The sequence below is a fragment of the Polypterus senegalus genome, chromosome 12 (assembly GCF_016835505.1).
Source record: "Polypterus senegalus isolate Bchr_013 chromosome 12, ASM1683550v1, whole genome shotgun sequence".
NCBI lineage: Eukaryota > Metazoa > Chordata > Cladistia > Polypteriformes > Polypteridae > Polypterus > Polypterus senegalus.
This window is the reverse complement of record NC_053165.1, coordinates 154,263,376-154,282,026: the sequence shown is the minus strand read 5'-3', so window position 1 is coordinate 154,282,026 and position 18,651 is coordinate 154,263,376. Positions and strand designations below refer to the sequence as shown.

At 44.1% G+C, this 18,651-nt stretch overlaps 1 protein-coding gene across 6 annotated transcripts in view; it reads left to right on the top strand.

The window, feature by feature from the left end:
• The window catches only part of s1pr2 (sphingosine-1-phosphate receptor 2), a 246,929-nt gene that overhangs the window by 148,336 nt on the left and 79,942 nt on the right, over window positions 1–18,651 (top strand). For 2 of the 6 annotated variants that reach the window (XM_039770370.1, XM_039770371.1), the window contains exon 2: window positions 13,518–16,280. The exons of the other annotated variants lie outside the window; for them this stretch is intronic. In XM_039770370.1, coding sequence (XP_039626304.1) covers window positions 13,605–14,714 — 1,110 coding nt within the window. In that variant the 5' untranslated portion in view covers window positions 13,518–13,604 and the 3' untranslated portion in view covers window positions 14,715–16,280. Of the gene's footprint in view, window positions 1–13,517; window positions 16,281–18,651 lie in introns of those variants that run through there. 6 annotated transcript variants of the gene reach the window in all.

Below are 18,651 nucleotides of genomic sequence, written 5' to 3'. Positions count from 1 at the left end.
AGATCAAAGATAAATAAGACGCCGGGTAGCGCTCGTGGTTGTTGACCAGGATTCGAGAACCCCGACTCATGCGCAGGCGCGTGAAGTGACCACTTTACAACGCCACACATCTCATAATAAGTATCATCTACAGTATATAACATATTCAGTTCTTTTTTGCTTTGCGTCCTCCCTTGGCCATAACTCCTCGTCAAAGGGATGCAAAAGCTTTAGATTTGTCAAAAATTTCGACCTCTGGTTTATGACGGATCTCAACGTTTTAGGGTCCCCTGATACTGAAAACATTGATATCTCGAAGATATGGGCGTGTGTCTGTAATGTCGGGGTATCAGCGTTTCTTAAAGGTGCTAAATCGGATGGAGGGAAAAATCCCAAAATTGAAACTTAAGCCTGATATTAAAGGACGACATGCTGATTCGTTTTTGAGCCAAGTTGTGCAAGAGAAAGACGCAGGGGTGTCGAACTTCAGTCCTGGAGGGCCGCAGTGGCTGCAGGTTTTCATTCTATCTCTCATCTTAATCAGTGACCTGTTTTGCTGCTAATTAACTTCTTTTGCCTTAATTTTAATTAACTTGTCTCAATCCCCCTAGTTGTTTCTTTTTCCTTAATTAGCAGCCAAACAACAATGAGACACAAAACAAGCTGCCCTGTGCCCATCACACAATATCTGAATATAAAGAAAGGTGAAGGCCTCAGTAAGGTTGATCTCTCGGGTCACCAAAACATTTTGACAATGTTCTTAGAAAAAATCAACAGTTTTGGAAAACTTCTGCCGTGGCAGAATGAGAGCAGCAACAAACCATGGAATTAAATAACGGGTTTAATTAACAGCAACAATCGGCTTCTTTTTAAGGAACTGGTTGGAGTGAAATTGGTTGGAATTTGAAATCCCAGTTTAGCTGATCATCTGTCGGCTCGCTTCACATCACATTTCTGTTTGGCTGCCATTTAATGAAGAAAGGAATCAATTCAGAGGAGTGAATCTTTGAAAATAAGGCAGTTAAAATGAAGGGAAAAAAAGCTAATTAGCAGTGAAAACTGGTAACTGATTAGGAAGAAGGTTAGAATGAAAACCAGCAGGCACTGCGGCCCACCAGGCTCAGAGTTTGACACCCCTGCTCCAGAGGAACCCACAAATACTGTAATTCTACAATTAATGATGAATTCTTTTCATCTTTGCTACCGTAAAGACCTATTTTGTCATCAGAAAGATCAGCATCAGAGCTTTAAAAATTACTGAAATGTTACGGAATAATTCGGGTAACTTGGTTCCTAGGGCACAAAGCCCACTGACGCTCATGTCCAAATTGTTTTGTAATTAATGAGTATTGTAACTCAATGTCCTGCGATAAAAACCAAAAGCCAGGCCTTTAATGACCTCGTGGGCACGGCCATCAGCAGTGTGTCTGTCTGTGGAGAGAGTGTCGACCTCGTCATTGAGAGGTTTACTTACCTCGGCAGTGACATTCACATCTCTGGTGACTCTTCCTATGATGTCAGTAGACAGGTTGGGAGAGCATGGGGGCTCATGAGGTCGCTGGAAAGGGGTGTGTGGCGCCCCCGATATCTCAGCAAAAGGGCTCTATTTTAATAAGGGAGCTGCAAAAAGGCGAGCTTCAAGAGGGCGACCTCAATTGAGCGCGGCGAATAAAGGCGTTCGTAGATAATTTAGTTCAAATGGCTCAAATAAGAGCAGAAGACAACGAAATATAGAGAGCTTTAGAAATAGTTTGTTAGAAGTTCATGCATTAATTAATTGGATGTTTTAATATTCTTGCTTTCGCTTTTTTATACGTTCAATCATTGCCTTTATCTAATAATTTTGTTGAGTTTGCCTTTATTCGCTGCGCCCAATTGAGGTCGCCCTTATGAAGCTCGCCTTTATTTACGTGCCCTTATTGAAGGATACCATGCAAGAGGACGAAGGTCCAAGTCTTTAGAGTCCTGGTGCTTCCTCTCTTGCTATATGGTTGTGAGACATGGACGCTATCCAGTGACCTGAGACGAAGACTGGACTCCTTAACGTGTGTCTCTCCAGAAAATCCTCGGGTACCGTTGGTTTGACTTTGTGTTGCTCATGGAGTCCTGAATGAGGCACATGACCTGCATTGTGAGAGAGCGTCAGTTACGACACTACAGCCATGTGGCGCGTTTCCCCGAGGGTGATCCGGCTCGTAAGATCCTTCTTGCTGGGGACCCGAGTGGCTGGACCAGGCCAAGGAGTCACCCACATAACACCTGGCTGTGGCAGATTGAGGGTCATTTCCGGAGGGTGGGACTGGAACGTGTGTGTGCCTGGGGGGTTGCCAACCGGGATCCCAAGCTGTTTCGACATGTAGTGGGTGCGACAACGCTCTGTACCAGTGCATGTTCCCCAACTTGACTTGAATTGTAACTCAGTAGCGTTCCCCAACACTGGTCAGTACAGGTAAAACTTAAAAGAATGGCGGTCATGTATGAGTTATTGAGCAAAAAGCCAAACAAATCACATTCTCACACTTAATCTAATCCAGTGTCATCGTGACTTGGCACTGGGCATGAAGCAACACTGGACAGGGCATCAGTTCATCGCAGGGCCCATTCGAGTGCACATCCACAGTTCATAGGGACGATCTGAAATTACAGATTAACATAACTTTGAAGTCTTTATGAACGTGAAAAAGCAGAGTACCCCAAAGAGAAATGTCAGAGCATGGCATCCAAACACAGAAAGAACACTACGTCCATGTAGTGGCAGGGCTACCCACTGCACCACCATACTCTGTAGCGTCCGCACAAATTGCTTGAACTCACAACCTGACGATGGAATGAGCGGGTAAGAAAACAGAAAAGCAAAACAAATAATAAAGAAGAAAGCAAATTCGTCAGGCTTTATGATGCCAGTCTAAACACAGGGTGACATGTCGTGGCTCGGCTTGGTGTCTCGTTTTTTAACGTTCTCATCATCCCTCCCTGCCCATCTCTTCCAGTTTTATGCCCTCCATGTCTTTTAATGTTAACAATAACTTGAGGGCTCAAAGGATCAAGAAGGTGCAAACGGCAGCCACTCAGGCAAAAGTAGGCCTTGTAAACGAAAACGTCAAGGTAGAAATCCTTTTCCATGGCACACACTGCAGGTTTGTAACGATGACAAGCGACCTGAAACCTCCATGTGAAATCTTGTGCTGTTAAGACAGACAGCTAGATAGATAGATAGATAGATAGATACTTTATTAATCCCAAGGGTAAATTCCCATACTCCAGCAGCAGCATACTGATAAAGAACAATATTAAATTAAAGAGTGATAACAATGCAGGTATAACAGACAATAACTTTGTCTAATGTTAACGTTTACCCCCCTGGTGGACCTGAAGAGTTGCATAGTGTGGGGTCTCCTCAGTCTGTCAGTGGAGCAGGATGGTGACAGCAGTCTGTCTCTGAAGCTGCTCCTCTGTCTGGAGATAATCCTGTTCAGTGGATGCAGTGGATTCTCCATGACTGACAGGAGTCTGCTCAGCGTCCATCGCTCTACCACAGATGTCAAACTGTCCAGCTCCGTGCCTACAATAGAGCCTGCCTTCCTCACCAGTTTGTCCAGGCGTGAGGCGTCCCTCTTCTTTATGCTGCCTCCCCAGCACACCACCGTGTAGAAGAGGGCGCTCATCACAACCGTCTGGTAGAACATCTGCAGTATCTTATTGCAGATGTTGAAGGACGCCAGCCTTCTAAGGAAGTATAGTCAGCTCTGTCCTCTCTTGCACAGAACATCAGTATTGGCAGTCCAGTCCAGTTTATCATCCAGCTGGTATTTATAGGTCTGCACCCTCTGCACAGTCACCTCTGATGATCACGGGGTCCATGAGGGGCCTGGGCCTCCTAAAATCCACCACCAGCTCCTTGATTTTGCTGGTGTTCAGGTGTAAGTGGTTTGAGTCGCACCATTTAACAAAGTCCTTGATTAGCTTCCTATACTCCTCCTCCTGCCCACTCCTGATGCAGCCCACCATAGCAGTGTCGTCAGCGAACTTGAGTTGTATTAAATGAACTCTTATAAAACCGTTTGCATGTGAGCGATTACCATTTCAGCTCTGATTTTCTACAGACACACTTGAGTTCTCGCACGCGCAAAAAGATATTTTTCTTTAGAGACCCTAACTAAGGCTTCAGATGAATTAAAATTTTGAAGTGTTAGAAGACCCTAAGTGGAATCTCTTAGAATAGAACTTTAAAAAGCCAATTTAATACCATTAAGGGTTGTGGGAGTATGTCAGGCGCCAACCACTGCAAGGCCCCACTCGTCTACATGTTCGGCTTGGGCGGTATACTGGTACTGGAAGAGTACAGAAAGACCCAAATTTTGAAATGGTACAGTAGCAGCAAGTTTGGATTTTCAGTACTGGAGGTTAAAGGTCAGCTCTTCTGTCAACCCCTAGAGCATTCCCTCAACACTCGATAGTGTATACGTGGAAAAAACGTCCATTCTGTAGGATTAATAAAAGAAAACTACAGACTTTGATGTGATCGGGACTTGACGGGAGCCCATCCACCACTGGGATTTCATGCCCCCCTCCCTTCCAGCTCCCCCTAAATGACCTCACGGTTACTTGATGGGGGGCTTTTTTGTTTAGACACACTAAGAACTTGACGGGGACCCCCTCCTCTTGTTGATGCAGAATCCCAGATTGCACACAACTTGCTTTTAAAATGAAAGTAGTGGCATTGTATGGCATGCAGGACCATGGAGGCCGGAGTTAAGACTGGTGAAACTGGAGTTATCTGGTATTAACTTTGCAGCCATGTTGGTACTGAAGTCCGAAAGCTGGCATTCAAACCAATGTCATCAATTTAGAACTGATCCGACACTAGCACACGTCTACACTCGGGCCATGTTAAAAGCTACCAGTTAACCTAACTGGCCCGCCATTAGGGATGTTGAGGATATTCCACACACACACACACACACTCTAACATTCTGATTCTATGCAGACAGCCTTTTGTGTCTGGGGTGCTGGATGAGTAAGGCTAACCACCGTGCCACCATGCTACCTGCAAACATTATGACATAAAGAAATTAAGGACAGAACAGGCTTTGTCAGGCTCAGGGACCCCCCATGTATTGCTGTATGTGGCATCCTTCTGGGGGATTCTATTCTGTTCCTTATTTGAAATTTGAAAATACTAATAATTTCTAATCACTTAAATTAGAAAAGGCTTCTCTCCGTTAAAATTTCCAGCCCGCTTAATCCATACAAAGAGTGATGAAGGGTCAGAGCCGCTCCTGACACCCCTGGGGACAAAGCAGGGACCAGGCCTAGAAGGGGGGACCAGCCCATCCCAGACACGGCCACTTTAGGGTCACTGCTGAGAAAAAAACGACACACCGACATTGAGAGAACATGGACCATGACCATTCTTCTGGAGCCGTGCCTATCCATGCCACAAATGATCTTCTATTTGCATTGTTAATAATGGAGCACCTCACACTTGCGTCACAGTAAAGGAATTGAAACAAAGGACAATTTTTAGACAGAATAAACATGATTTTTTTTAGGTACCTGCTCCATTTACTTACTGGAATCCGTGGCCATCAGATCTTTGCACATAAAAATAAATGTGAGAAGTGACTTTAAAGCATAATCCCAAATATGTCAAAGGACAGTTCCACTTCCGTAATTTTTGTTTCATTCCACATTTTCATGTACTTCCTCCTGACGTTATGCTTTTTTATTTTTTTGCATGTGCTTGGCCCTAGACTGCAGCTGAATGTGGGAGGACTGATCCCATTCCCAGGTCGTGGTGACTGCAAATAATCACATTCCCATGTGTTTCTTACAAGGAAAGTTTACTTTTTTTACAGTTCAGTTTTTAGATTTGACTTCAAGGGAATGAAAGAAGGGAAAATAATCATTTTTAGCTTAAGGCCGCATGGGAATTTTACACACTTAGGCAAATATCCTCAGCACGTATGTCTTTAATTCTGCTTCTGTAACAGTGTATAAATGAAATAATATATATTAATATTCCAATATTTAGTAACATAACATCATTTAGAATTCTTAAAACTTCTTAATCCAATTCAGGCTACAGTGGACTGTAGACAATCGCAGCAGAATCAGCAGCAGTCCATTAGAAGTCCTACTGACACAAGACAAACAGACAGACAGACAGATAGATAGATGACAATCTAATAGTATAGTAGGCAGGATTAGATAGATAGATATCTAATAGTATAGTAGGCAGGGTGAGATAAATAGATAATAGTATAGTAGACAGGATTAGATAGATAGATAGATAATAGTATAGTAGGCAGGATTAGATAGATAGATAGATAGATAGATAGATAATAGTATAGTAGGCAGGATTAGATAGATAGATAGATAGATAGATAGATAGATAGATAATAGTATGGTAGGCAGGATCATTATATTTCTAAAAGGCTCTCGGAGTTGCACACATACCAATTGACACAATAGAACATAAATGTCCATTTGGACCAGATTATTTTGAACTGTGGTCCAAAAGCAAATCACGGAGTGCAGAATTCACTTTCATTTATTTGTGAATTTTCTTAACTTGCCTAATCCAAATACAGAATCACGAGCAGGCTGGAGTTTAAACCCACCTGCTCAAATGCCAGCCCAGTTTAGAGAAACAGATCAACGTACAGTTCATCTCCTCTCGATGAGAAAGAGAGGAGGCATATGTTAGGAACAGGTGCTGATAGAGCGCATTGCTGCACCCACCACATGACAAACCAATTCATGATCCCAGATTAGGGCCCAAGGGCAGTCATGCGACGGGTGACACCTCAGCACCACACTTGTTCAGATGGAATGAAACCAGTGTGAGGTTTTTTATGGTGGCTGGAGTGCCAATTCTGTCACCAACCCTATGGTTGTAGGGCTAGATGCAGATTAACATCATACCCAGGACGGAGCAATTGCAGGTTAAGAACCTTACCCATGGGCCCAATGAAGTAGTTTACGGGATTCAAATCGGCAACCTTCCGATTCCCAGTGCAGATCCCTACCTCAGAATGAGAGATGATGAGAAAGGAATCCAGAAAACCCAGAGAAAATGAGGCTGTGCCAGGATTTAAACGCCAAGCTCCTGCACTTTGAGGCAGTTACACTAACCACTGTGCCACCATGCCGCCCACATTCAGTTTTAGAACTGACCAAACCTGATTGCACAACTAAAATCACCATTCACGTTTTTGCTTCTGTGTCTAATCACAGTGAAGCCATTACTATATACTATAACAATATGACATTCACAAACTCATTTAGTCTCATTCAGGGTCACAGGGGCCATTAATACAGTCAGGGGGAAAATCATTTGGGAACATTAGCGTGCCATTAATGTCACTGTTGATTATTGTAATGATCACAGAAGTACTGGCATTCTCCCTCCAGCCAAATCCATTAAATTCATCTGCGGTAAAGGCCTGGCCTTGGCTTTGTACTCGCGCAATCACAGCTTCTATGAGCAATTATGTCAACTTAAGTGCACACACAGGCAAACCTGAATGGCCATCTTTAGTAAATTTACTGAGGCCACATTTGGATGCCACTCTGTGCATTTCAGAAGGTGAACAAAAAGCATTAAAGTATCCAGCAGGCAAGATGTTCATTACCTGACCAGGTCCAAACTGGCATGGCTTTAGAAAATGGATGAGCATGATGACCACAACAGAGAAACAGTTTACACACGGGCTTTGTCTCAGATGACATCTAACTACATTCTGTTGCCAAAAGTATTGGGACGCCTGCTTTTACACACACAGGAACTTTAATGACATCCCATTCTTAATACGTAGGCTTTAATATGGAGTTGGCCCACCTTTTGCGGCTTCAGCTCTTCTGAGAAAGCTCTCCACGAGGTGTCAGGAATGCGTTTATGGGAATTTGTGACCAGGAGACCATTGGTGAGGTCAGGCAGTGATGTTGGACGTGAAGGCCTCAGTCTCCACTCGCAGTCTCCACTCCAATTCATCCCAGCGTTGTTCGTTCTGTCGGGTTAAAGTCAGCTGTCTGTGCAGGCCACTCAAGTTCCTCGCTCCTCCATTTCTCTGTAGACCTTGCTTTGTGCACTGGTGCGTGACCAGTCATGTTGCCATCCACCAAACAATTCCCACAAAGTTGGGAGCATGAAATTATCCAAAATGGCTTCATATTCTGAAGCATTAAGAGTTCCTTTCACTGGAACTAAGGGGGCCAAGCCCAACTCCACACCCTAATCCCCCCTCCACCAAACTTTACACTTGGCACAATGAGGTCAGACGAGTCCCGTTCTCCTGGCCAGTCTCACCCATCGTCACTCCAGAGGACACGTCTGCACTGCTCTCGAGTCCAGTGGCGGTGGACTTTACACCCCTGCATCTGTCACTTGGTGATGTCAGGCTTGGCTGCAGCTGCTCGACCAATGGTGACCCATTCCATGAAGCTCTCTCTCTCTACACTGCACTGTTCTTGAGCTTTTGGAGCTCTGTAGCTATCAACTCTGCAGAAAGTTGGCAACTTCTGCCCGCTGTGCACCTCATCATGTGCTGACCCCGCTCTGTGATTTTACATGGCCCACCACTTGGTGGCTGAGTTGCTGTTGTTCCCAGTTGCTTACACTTTGTTATGATACCACTGACGGTTGACTGTGGAATATTTCGTAGCGAGGACATTTCACAAATGGACTTATTGCACAGGTGGCATCCTATCATGGCACCACGCTTGAATTCCCTGAGCTCCTGAGAGCGATCCATTCTTATAGCACCCATCTGCATGCCTAGGGGCTCGATGTTATACACCAATGGCCATAGGAGTGATTGGAACACCTGAATTCAATGATTTTCCATACTTTTGGCAATATAGTGTATTTATTAGGTCTGTCATTCAAGTTAATGTTTCTTCATTTAAAGGAGGTTCATGAAAATTGACACCGAAGTGACAAATGTCTGCCACCTTGCTAGTATTTCTGGACAAACCACCTTTAAAGCCAACATATTTGCATGGTTTCTAGTCACACACATTTTCCAGCAATCAGAATAGTGACAAAGACTTTAAGGGTACGACCATGTCTAGAAACGTTTTCAAGAAGAAAAATAAGTGGGTAGAGGGTTGGGAGCGTTCACTGAGACCCACCACATGGCGAACCACCTCAGGGTCCCAAATTAGGACCGGGTGACACCTCAGCACCACACTAATTCGAATGGAACAGTGTGTAGTTTTTTACAATGGCTGGAGTGCCAATCCTGCCACCAACCTGTGTGTTTTCCCTCATAGGTTGGAGGACCTGCTTGCAGGTTGACGTCATACCCAGGATGGGGCAATGGAAGGTTAAAGGTCAAACGGAGTGGAAAAATGTCTGCCATTTACGGATACGAATTGGCAATCTTCTGATTGCCGGCGCAGATCCCTAGTCTCAGGCCCACCTAGTCACACACTTTTCCCTGCAAACAGAATAGCATCCAAAGACTTTTAGGGTAGGATTGTGTTTAAAAATGTTTTCAAGAACAAAACTAAGTGGGTGACACATTAGCATGGTCAGAGGCTTTAGGGGCTTCATCTAGCACTGCAGTTAGTCCTGTAATTAATGGAATGTAACAAAGCCATAGTGGAGGTCTTGTTACACGGCAGCCTGCTATTAACAGATGCATTCTAGGTAACCCCCTGTGTAAAGTGTTATCATTGCTGCCTTATTAGTCCAGAGATTGATACACCATTTGTAGTTGTAGCAGTAATTGACTGATAATTACACCATACGAGACGCATTCAAAATAATTTGATCCTAACTTATTAAGACGAATATAGTTGTGCGCAAGTAATTCTGGAGGATTCCACCAGGTGACAGTGCAGAAAATCGTTACGGGGAGAAAACAACTTCCAGTTTCACTGTGTTGTGAGTTGAAGGTAGGAAGAAAAAAACATAAGATGGCAACAGCAACACAGAAGAAGGTATCACGTCATTATGTGACGCTTGTATTGCCTATGTGGATTTGAAAACGCACCATGAATAAGTTTGCATGTCAGCATTTAAGTTTAATGATTTGCTTCACCACATCGAACCATTCATCAAACATTGTAGCACGCAGATTTCCTGTTGGAGCAGCATTGCAGCTTGCCGTCACATGTTGATAGTAAACAATGATGTTGATGTCACATAACAATAACTTGAACACACATGCCACCCATGTTTTTGCTGGTACTGCAACTCGCACACACGTCAAATTAATTTCTGACGAACGCTGGGGACGCGTGGCAGCTGTGATGCATACGCGTTCTGAGCGTGAAGTGTAAACCGGTCCTTAGATCCGAGGATTACTCGGGCTCTAAAAGTGCTAACAGTATTAGTCCTGAGTGTTACCCGGGCAACGGTGTAGACACATCTTCTCCTAGCCTCATAATGGAGTCTCATATGAGACATTGTTCAGTGTTGCATGCTGTTGACGGTGATGACGAAGTGACCGTGTCTTCAGGCAGTGAAACTGAAACGGACAGCGAAACTGAAAGTGACTGTGATGAATCCAAAAGTGACGCTCGCATTTCTGTTTCTGCTAACCCTGCTTCAAATAAACCACCGCCACCACCTCATTATGTTTTTGTGGGGCAGCCAGGAATAAAAAGTGAACATTGACAGCCAAGACCCAAGTTATTTCTAGATGATGAAGCGATGAAAAGAATTGTTGAGGCGAAGCATTACACTGAACGGGGTGGTCTTAAATGGCCGTACATCTAAGTGGGTTTTCCACACAAAAGACACATTATGACAGTATGTACGATATTAGCATCATGTTAATCATCTATCTATCTATCTATCTATCTATCTATCTATCTATCTATCTAACAGGATACTTGATTTGGTGGTTTCCAGCATGCATTGTGACTTGGCTCTGAAGCAGGAAACACGAGATACAACAGTTTGTTACTATCACGTATACAAGTGCAGGTACCGTACAGTGACAGGTTTACTTGTATGTGCCTCTGCAGACAGAAAACAAACACCAGAGACAAAATAAATAAGAAAAAAATTAAAAAGTGACAGCAAATGCATGTGATAGATAATCTGTGATAGTCGCAGTAGTAGCAGTGGAGGTGACAAGGTCACTGATTGTTCCTCGGCCTAACTGCAGTTGGGTAAAAACTGTCCCTGAATCTGGAGGTGCGTGTTCAGATGGACTTTAAATCAGGGGTGTCCAGCTGTTGGGCCGCAGTGGCTGCAGGTTTTCATTCTAACCCTTTTCCTAATCAGTGACTAGTTTTCGCTGCTAATTAACTTCTTTTCCCTTCATTTAAATAACCCTGTTTTTAAGGATTCAATCCTCTGAATTGATTCGTTTCTTCATTAAATGGCAGCCAAGCAGAAATGAGACGTGAAACGAGCCAACGGATGAACGTCAAACTCCAGCCAATTTGACTCCAGCCAATTTGACTCCAACCAGTTTCTTAATGAGAAGCGAGTTCTTGCTGTTCATTAAAGCCGTTATTGAATATCATGACTTGTTGCTGCTCTCATTCTGCCACAGCTGACTGTTGATTTTCTGTTTTTTTCTAAGACTACCATCAAGATGTTTTGGTGACCTGAGCAGACCAACATGACCGAGACCTTCACCTTTCTTTATTTTCTGGTGAGCTGGTCATGTGGCCGCTTGTTTTGTGTTTGGCTGTTCATTAAGGAAAAAGAAACAACTAAGCTCATGTAATGTCAATTAAAATGAAGGCAAAACAAGTTAATCAGCAGCAAAAACTGGTCACTAATTAAGAAGATGGTTAGAATGAAAACCTGCAGCCACTGCGGCCCACCAGGACTCGACCTGGACACCCAAGGACGGTGAAAAGTGGCAGTGCAGGATGGCTGGGGTTCCCGCCTGACACTGTTTACCTTCCTAAGGCAGCACATGGCATCGATGCCATGGATCGGAGGGAGCTTAGGGCCCGTGATCTGCTGTGCTGTTTTCACCACACATGGCAGACCCTGCTGTACCAGGATGTTACGGACCCTGTGAGGATGGACTCCAAAGCGCACCTGTGGAATCTGCACAGCGTTGTCGGTGACATCTGGGCCTTGTTCAGTTTCCTGACAAAGTAAAGGTGTTGTAGGACTTTCTATTGCTGCAGTGTGACTTGACCATTCAAGGTCATCATTGAGGGACAACCCAAGGAACCTGAAGCTTCTAACCCGCTCCACAGCCTCCCCTCCGATGTAAATTAGATGACGCTTTCTCACCTGCTTGCAGAAATGTACCATCAGTTCCTCAGTTTTGCTAACATTGAGGATGAGGCTGTTGTCCTGGCACCATTCTGCCATCTCATCGTCCTTGCTGATCAGACACTTGTAGTACACAAGAGCTCATCTTTGACTTTTCAACCTGCCAGTACTGTAGAATACGCTTTTCAGGTTCAGGCTCCAATCTTCTTGACCACCCCTCTTATACAGTACTAGCTGTCCCCCGCAGCTCCACCCGTGTAACAGTTAAAAAGGACAGTGAGGGGGGCCCTGTCCGGCTCCCCACTCCTGACGTCACACTTCCCCCTCCCCTCGGCCCACAGCCTCTGTCTCAGATTAGCTCAAATGCATCGCTCCTGCAAGCAAACTATGATTCTTAGCGCGATGTGAGAAGTTGTAAAATCAACTGGAATGTTCAAGCAAATTCTAGAAAAAAACCCGATCTAAATCCGTTAAGTAGTTCTCTCGTTCGCTAGCTAAGCGGAGGTAAGGTACACCCCAAGGCTGGCATGTGAGTGTGGAGGGCCCGCCCAGCTCCCCTCGGCCCGCTGCGTCTCTCGGATTCGCACAAATAAATCGATACCGCAAGCAAACTATGATACTTAGCGCGATGAGAGAAGTTGCAAAATCAACTGGAATGTTCAAGCAAATTCTAGAAAAAAACCCGATCTAAATCCGTTAAGTAGTTCTCTCGTTCGCTAGCTAAGCGGAGGTAAGGTACGCCCCAAGGCTGGCACTTGAGTGAGGAGGGCCCATGCTGTGTCTCTCTTGGATTTGCACAAATAAATCGGTACCGCAAGCAAATTATGATACATAGTGCGATAAGAGAGGTCACAAAATCCACCAGAATGTTCAAGCAAATTCTAGAAAAAAACCCGATCTAAATCCGTTAAGTAGTTGTCTCGTTCGCTAGCTAAGCGGAGGTAAGGTACACACTCACCCCAAGGCTGGCATGTGAGTGTGGAGGGCCCGCCCAGCTCCCCTCGGCCCGCTGCGTCTCTCTCTGATTCGCACAAATAAATCGATACCGCAAGCAAACTATGATACTTAGCGCGATGAGAGAAGTTGCAAAATCAACCGGACTGTTCAGGCAAATTATAGAAAATCTGTTAAGTAGCTCTCCCATGAAAAGCGGACAGACATACAGACAGGCGTTGGATTGCATATAGATAGAGATGTGGCTCGTAAAGTAGTGTCACTGGTTTGTGAAATAGCAGCCGCTCACAGAGATTCCGCTTTAAACCTGGTCCATTGAAGGTAATGGTGGAAGCTAACACTAAGCATTTCCCCCCAACACTAAACTGTGCTTTTCTTTCCACAGGTGATCTTTCATGGGGTTTCTGTCCTCCTTGGATTCCAACATGGAGATGACCTCTTCCTACCGACCTGTTCTTCAATCTGATTTATAATGACTTTCTGCTGGGACACTATTCTCCAGTGCCACACTCTCGCCATGATAAGCATGTATGAGCAGTATTACAACAAGTCTGTTATTTCTGTATATTATGCCTATGCTAAGAATCTCTCGCAGAGTGACATCAGTGAGAAGTCGAAGGAAAGCCTCTCAGTCATGTCCATCTTCTTCATTTTGATGTGCTGCATAATTATTTTGGAGAACCTTTTGGTCCTGGCGGCCGTCTGCAGGAATAAAAAATTCCACTCTGCGATGTTCTTCTTTATTGGAAACTTGGCCTTTTCCGATCTTCTGGCTGGATCAGCCTACATTGCAAACATTTTGCTGTCTGGGAAGAGGACGTTTGAACTTGTACCCGTGGAGTGGTTTATTCGGGAGGGTACTGCTTTCATCACCCTTGCGGCTTCGATTTTCAGCCTCCTGGCAATTGCCATTGAGCGGTTCACTGCGATAACCAAGGTCAAAGTCTATGGGAGCAACAAAAGCTGCCGCATGTTCTTTCTAATTGGAGCCTGCTGGGTGACTTCCATATTGATCGGATGCATGCCCATTATAGGCTGGAACTGCATTAATAACATCTCGGACTGCTCTTATGTCCTCCCCTTATACTCCAAAAGGTACATTTTCTTTGTGGTCACCATCTTCACGTTGATCCTCTTCTCCATTGTGGTTCTTTACGTACGCATTTACCTGATTGTGAAATCCAGTCACCGGGAAACCACAGCTTCCCCAACCTACGCCTTGCTAAAGACGGTGACCATTGTTCTCGGAGTCTTCATTATCTGCTGGCTGCCAGCCTTTACCATCCTGCTGTTAGATGTTTCTTGTGCCAGGCTTTCCTGCCCAATTCTCTCCAAATCCAAGTATTTTTTTGGCTTTGCCACACTGAACTGTGCCCTTAATCCCGTAATTTACACACTAAGGAGTAAAGACATGAGGAGGGAATTCCTGCGGGTCATCTGCTGCTGGGGACTCTTTCACAGTGGACGATCGACCGACTGCTGTATGATTCCTCTCAAAGGCTCCACCACGTTGGAACACTGCACGTTCAAGCACGAGCAGCCCACCACCCCGATCATGCAGGACTGCACCACGTTTGTATAATCACGTCAGGGCTGTGAATCCCGAGCGGACTGCGTGTGCAGATACAGTGTTAAGATAACCAAAGACTGCAAAGAGAGCTCATGAGCAGAGCTACGGCGAACAAAATGAGATAACAGATAATGAGGTGGGAGAGCTGCTTCAGTCACTGAGTGCTGAGGTACATGGCGGGAAGCGGCCGATACAATAGGAAGCTGTGGCTGTGAATTTTACAGCTATCTGAATCTGTGAAAAAAGAAAAAAAAATAATAAGTAAGCACCGTGGTGTGTCTGAATTTCACAGTGTGTACATAATCCCTGCATGTGTCAGTATAAGCGGACTTGAGTATAGAAAAACCCAAAGGGTGTAAAAGAGGAGCGCGCGAATGAAACTGAATGTATGACGTGTTAGCTGTTGGCAGATCGGTGTCTTCCTTCTCCTTTCCTGGAGCTGCTTCTGCAGCTGTATTAGCAGATTTGTATTTGCAAAGAAATATCAAATTATACGGTAAACACGAGAAGGGGGGTAATCTACTGTTGTCAGGCTGATGCTTCAGTGAGATCAATCCAGAAGAGAGAATATGCACTTATAATTTACGACTTGACCTCTTCTGGACCTTCTCTACCTTACCGCCACTACGCATGAATTACACATTCCTCGCTAAAGAATCGAATTAACAGCAGCAGTCATTGTACAGACGTTTGTTTTAGTTACAGCCAAGTGTTGATACCACGGAAAAGAAAGCAAAAAAAAAGATAAAGTTCTGATTTGGTCAGATAACAGAGGTTCTTCAGTATTTAAACAGCGTAGGAGTCACAACCATCATATAAGTACAGTATTCACTTACCCGAAGCCTGTAGACTTTGGGGGTTATTGAGGTCATATGTATTAGCAAGAGGGCCTTTCAAGTGTAATGTTGGGCAGTGCGGAGGGCATTGCTACCTCGCTGCGTTTACACCCCTGTTTGACTCCTTGTGTGGAGTTCACGTATTCATGTTGGCTTCATTCTACAGTTCAGAGATATGTTTTATGGTTAATAATGCTAAACTGATCTGCCGTGAATGAATGTGCGCCATTCGGTGAACTCGATCACATTTAAGAGGGCTTCAATAAGCCATGGCCTTCCTGTGTATTGATGAGCATAAGGCAGAAATCTGCAAGGCCTCCATTATGGGGCAGAGCAGGGCAGGGCAGACTCACTTGTACCAAATCAGTTTAAAGTTGGCCAATTCACTTTTACCTAAACAAAATGTAAACAGACGTGGGGAGAAAGAGAAAATTCCAGACAGAAACCAAATTGACCAGCCTGGGATTCCCACCCAGTCACCTGGTGCTGCGAGGCACCAACACTAACCACAGATGTGCTCTGCAATAGACTGGTGTCCTGTTAAGGGGCTGCCTGGCTCCTGCCTTGTGCATATTGCTGCCAGGATAGGCTGTGGCTCACTGGTGCCCTATGAAGGGAAAGCGGGCTCAGAAAACGTGGGGATCAGCAAGTAATGTGCTTCATGAGTGGATGCCATAAGAACTCGGATAGTTAAGCAGCATGTCTGTAGATTTTTATGTATTTAGTAAATTATTAGAATACATGGCTTTTTTATGGAAATTTTTGAAAACGTCCCACGGAAAAGTGATAAACGGTTGTCTAACCATCTACTTGGAAAATGTTGAAAAATGCCTGTATGTGTGTAAGTGTGGAAATCAAATGTCATGCAAATCATGTCCAGTTATTCTCCTGCAATTTCTTAGGATCATTAATGTTATCTATCTATCTATCTATCTATCTATCTATCTATCTATCTATCTATGCTATATCTAGTGCCTTATACTACTATCTATCTATCTATCTATCTATCTATCTATCTATCTATCTATCTATCTATCTATCTATCTATCTATCTATCTATCTATGCTATCCTGCCTACTATACTAAAATCTATCTATCTATCTATCTATCTATCTATCTATCTATCTATCTATCTATCTATCTATCTATCTATGTTATCCTGCCTACTATACTACAGTATCTATCATATAGTGCCTGTCTATCTAAAGCACAATGCCACTTATATTTCTGTACCCACTCTACCGTGGCAGAGTGGGCCAATTCACTCATTTAATTTCCCAAATGTGGGCCTTACACACAAAATACACAAGATCAGTTTGACTGTAACTGCACTGCGTTTTTGTTTTCCTAATTTTGCCCTGTGTCCCCAAGTCTTTTCCTTTTGCATGCTTCAGGAACACACACTGTTTTCTGTAACATCCAATGAAAATGTCCAAAATGGCCTGGTAAACCTGGCGGGCAGCACCATCTTCCCCTCGCCTTAGAGCTTCTTTTGGTAACCTTTTGAATGCCTTGATGGAACGTCTTTGCTTTATTTGGCCTCTAATGTTGAAATGTTTTCTTGCGTGCGTAGCGATAATCTACACATTGTGACCCTGTTTTTCCACATAATTTGTGTGCAGGTCCAATTTGGGTCACTGAGAGAAAATAAAAGTGCAGCTGGGATGTGTCTTCACTTTTGCCAACAAGCGTGCGTTTTACTTACCCTCTAACTCCCACTCAAATGTACAGTATATTTGTACTAAAAATATAAAGTACTTATAAGCTGCCATATGCAAGAGGCTTCATTCAAAGGTTTTTTATTTTAAATGAAGGCTGTGACCTGAAGTAGTTAGAATGCAGCATTGGGCTTAACTTTAATACCCCATCTGATCTTTGGCGACTGAGCTGCTAACAATTCACATTCAAAATGCGATTTCCTTTTTTTTTTTTTTATCCACCATCTCTCCTTCTTACACTCATTGAAGTCAAAGTTTTGCCCCCATCGTTTTGCTATTTTATGAGAAAGGGCAGCATGAGACACACTGGTCAGCACCGCAGCCTCCCAGCTCAGTCCCTACCTGTGTGGAGTTTGCATGTTCCCCCTTTGCCCGCCTGGATGTTCCTCCCGTGTTCCAGTGATGTGTGAGTCATCTCAACATGTGCCCCTTGTGAGTGAGTGAGTGAGTGAGTGTGGCATGTGAGCGGACTCTCTGTCCAACCCTACAGAGTATAAAATGAACCAGCGGCCCTTGTGGATTCACCGTAAGCACAGGTGACCGTCCTCGTCTCTTCCACCTCTTTTCGAGATTCTTGTGCATTTTAGAATTGGCTTTCTCTTGGTTTTACAAAGCACTTATTTTCGCTCTCCATTAAATGACCAGAGAAGGCAGCACAAGTTCTCAATTTGCTCTTCGCTCTCCAGTAAGGTTTAGTGTTTATTTCTTTTTTTTTTTAATGATGTACAGCACAGTTCTGTGTGGGTTTGCCATGGACCTCCAGTGCTTAGGACCCCAATGTCTGTCAGAAACATCAGCATTGTGTAGAACATGACACATTTTGAACGATCCTTTTTAATTCTCTTTGGGTGATAACACTGCATGGATTATAATTTGTAGGACATTTTTGTCTGCACTCAGAGAACTGAGAGAACTCTGATCAGAATGTTTAAGGGTTCAAACCTCCAATGGCTTCCAAAATAAAAGACCCCCTCCTAGTGAAGTAAAACAAAACTTTAAAAACTTGACTCAGTAAAGTGGGCTACTTTAATAAAAAAAAATAAAAATTCTATTTACAAAAATTCATCTTTTTGATAAAATGGTATCCCTTGTCTCCCCATCCCACGTCCCTAAACTTGGCTTGGTGGACGGTCATCATTCCCAATCGCTAATTCGTAAAAGTGTCCACACCGGGGCAGCACAGCTTGTGGTTGAGGCCCCCCACTCCCAGAATGTCCCCTGTGATGACTCTGCATGTCACCCCATCATTTCCTACTGTAGTCAGGACTGTTGGCGGCTCTGAATTGGCCCTACTTGAGTCAGAACACCCTGCAGTACGCCAGCCTTCCTCCTAAGTTTGGTTCCTGCCTTGTAACCCATTGCTCCTTGAATACTCTCCGAGACCCTGTCATGAAA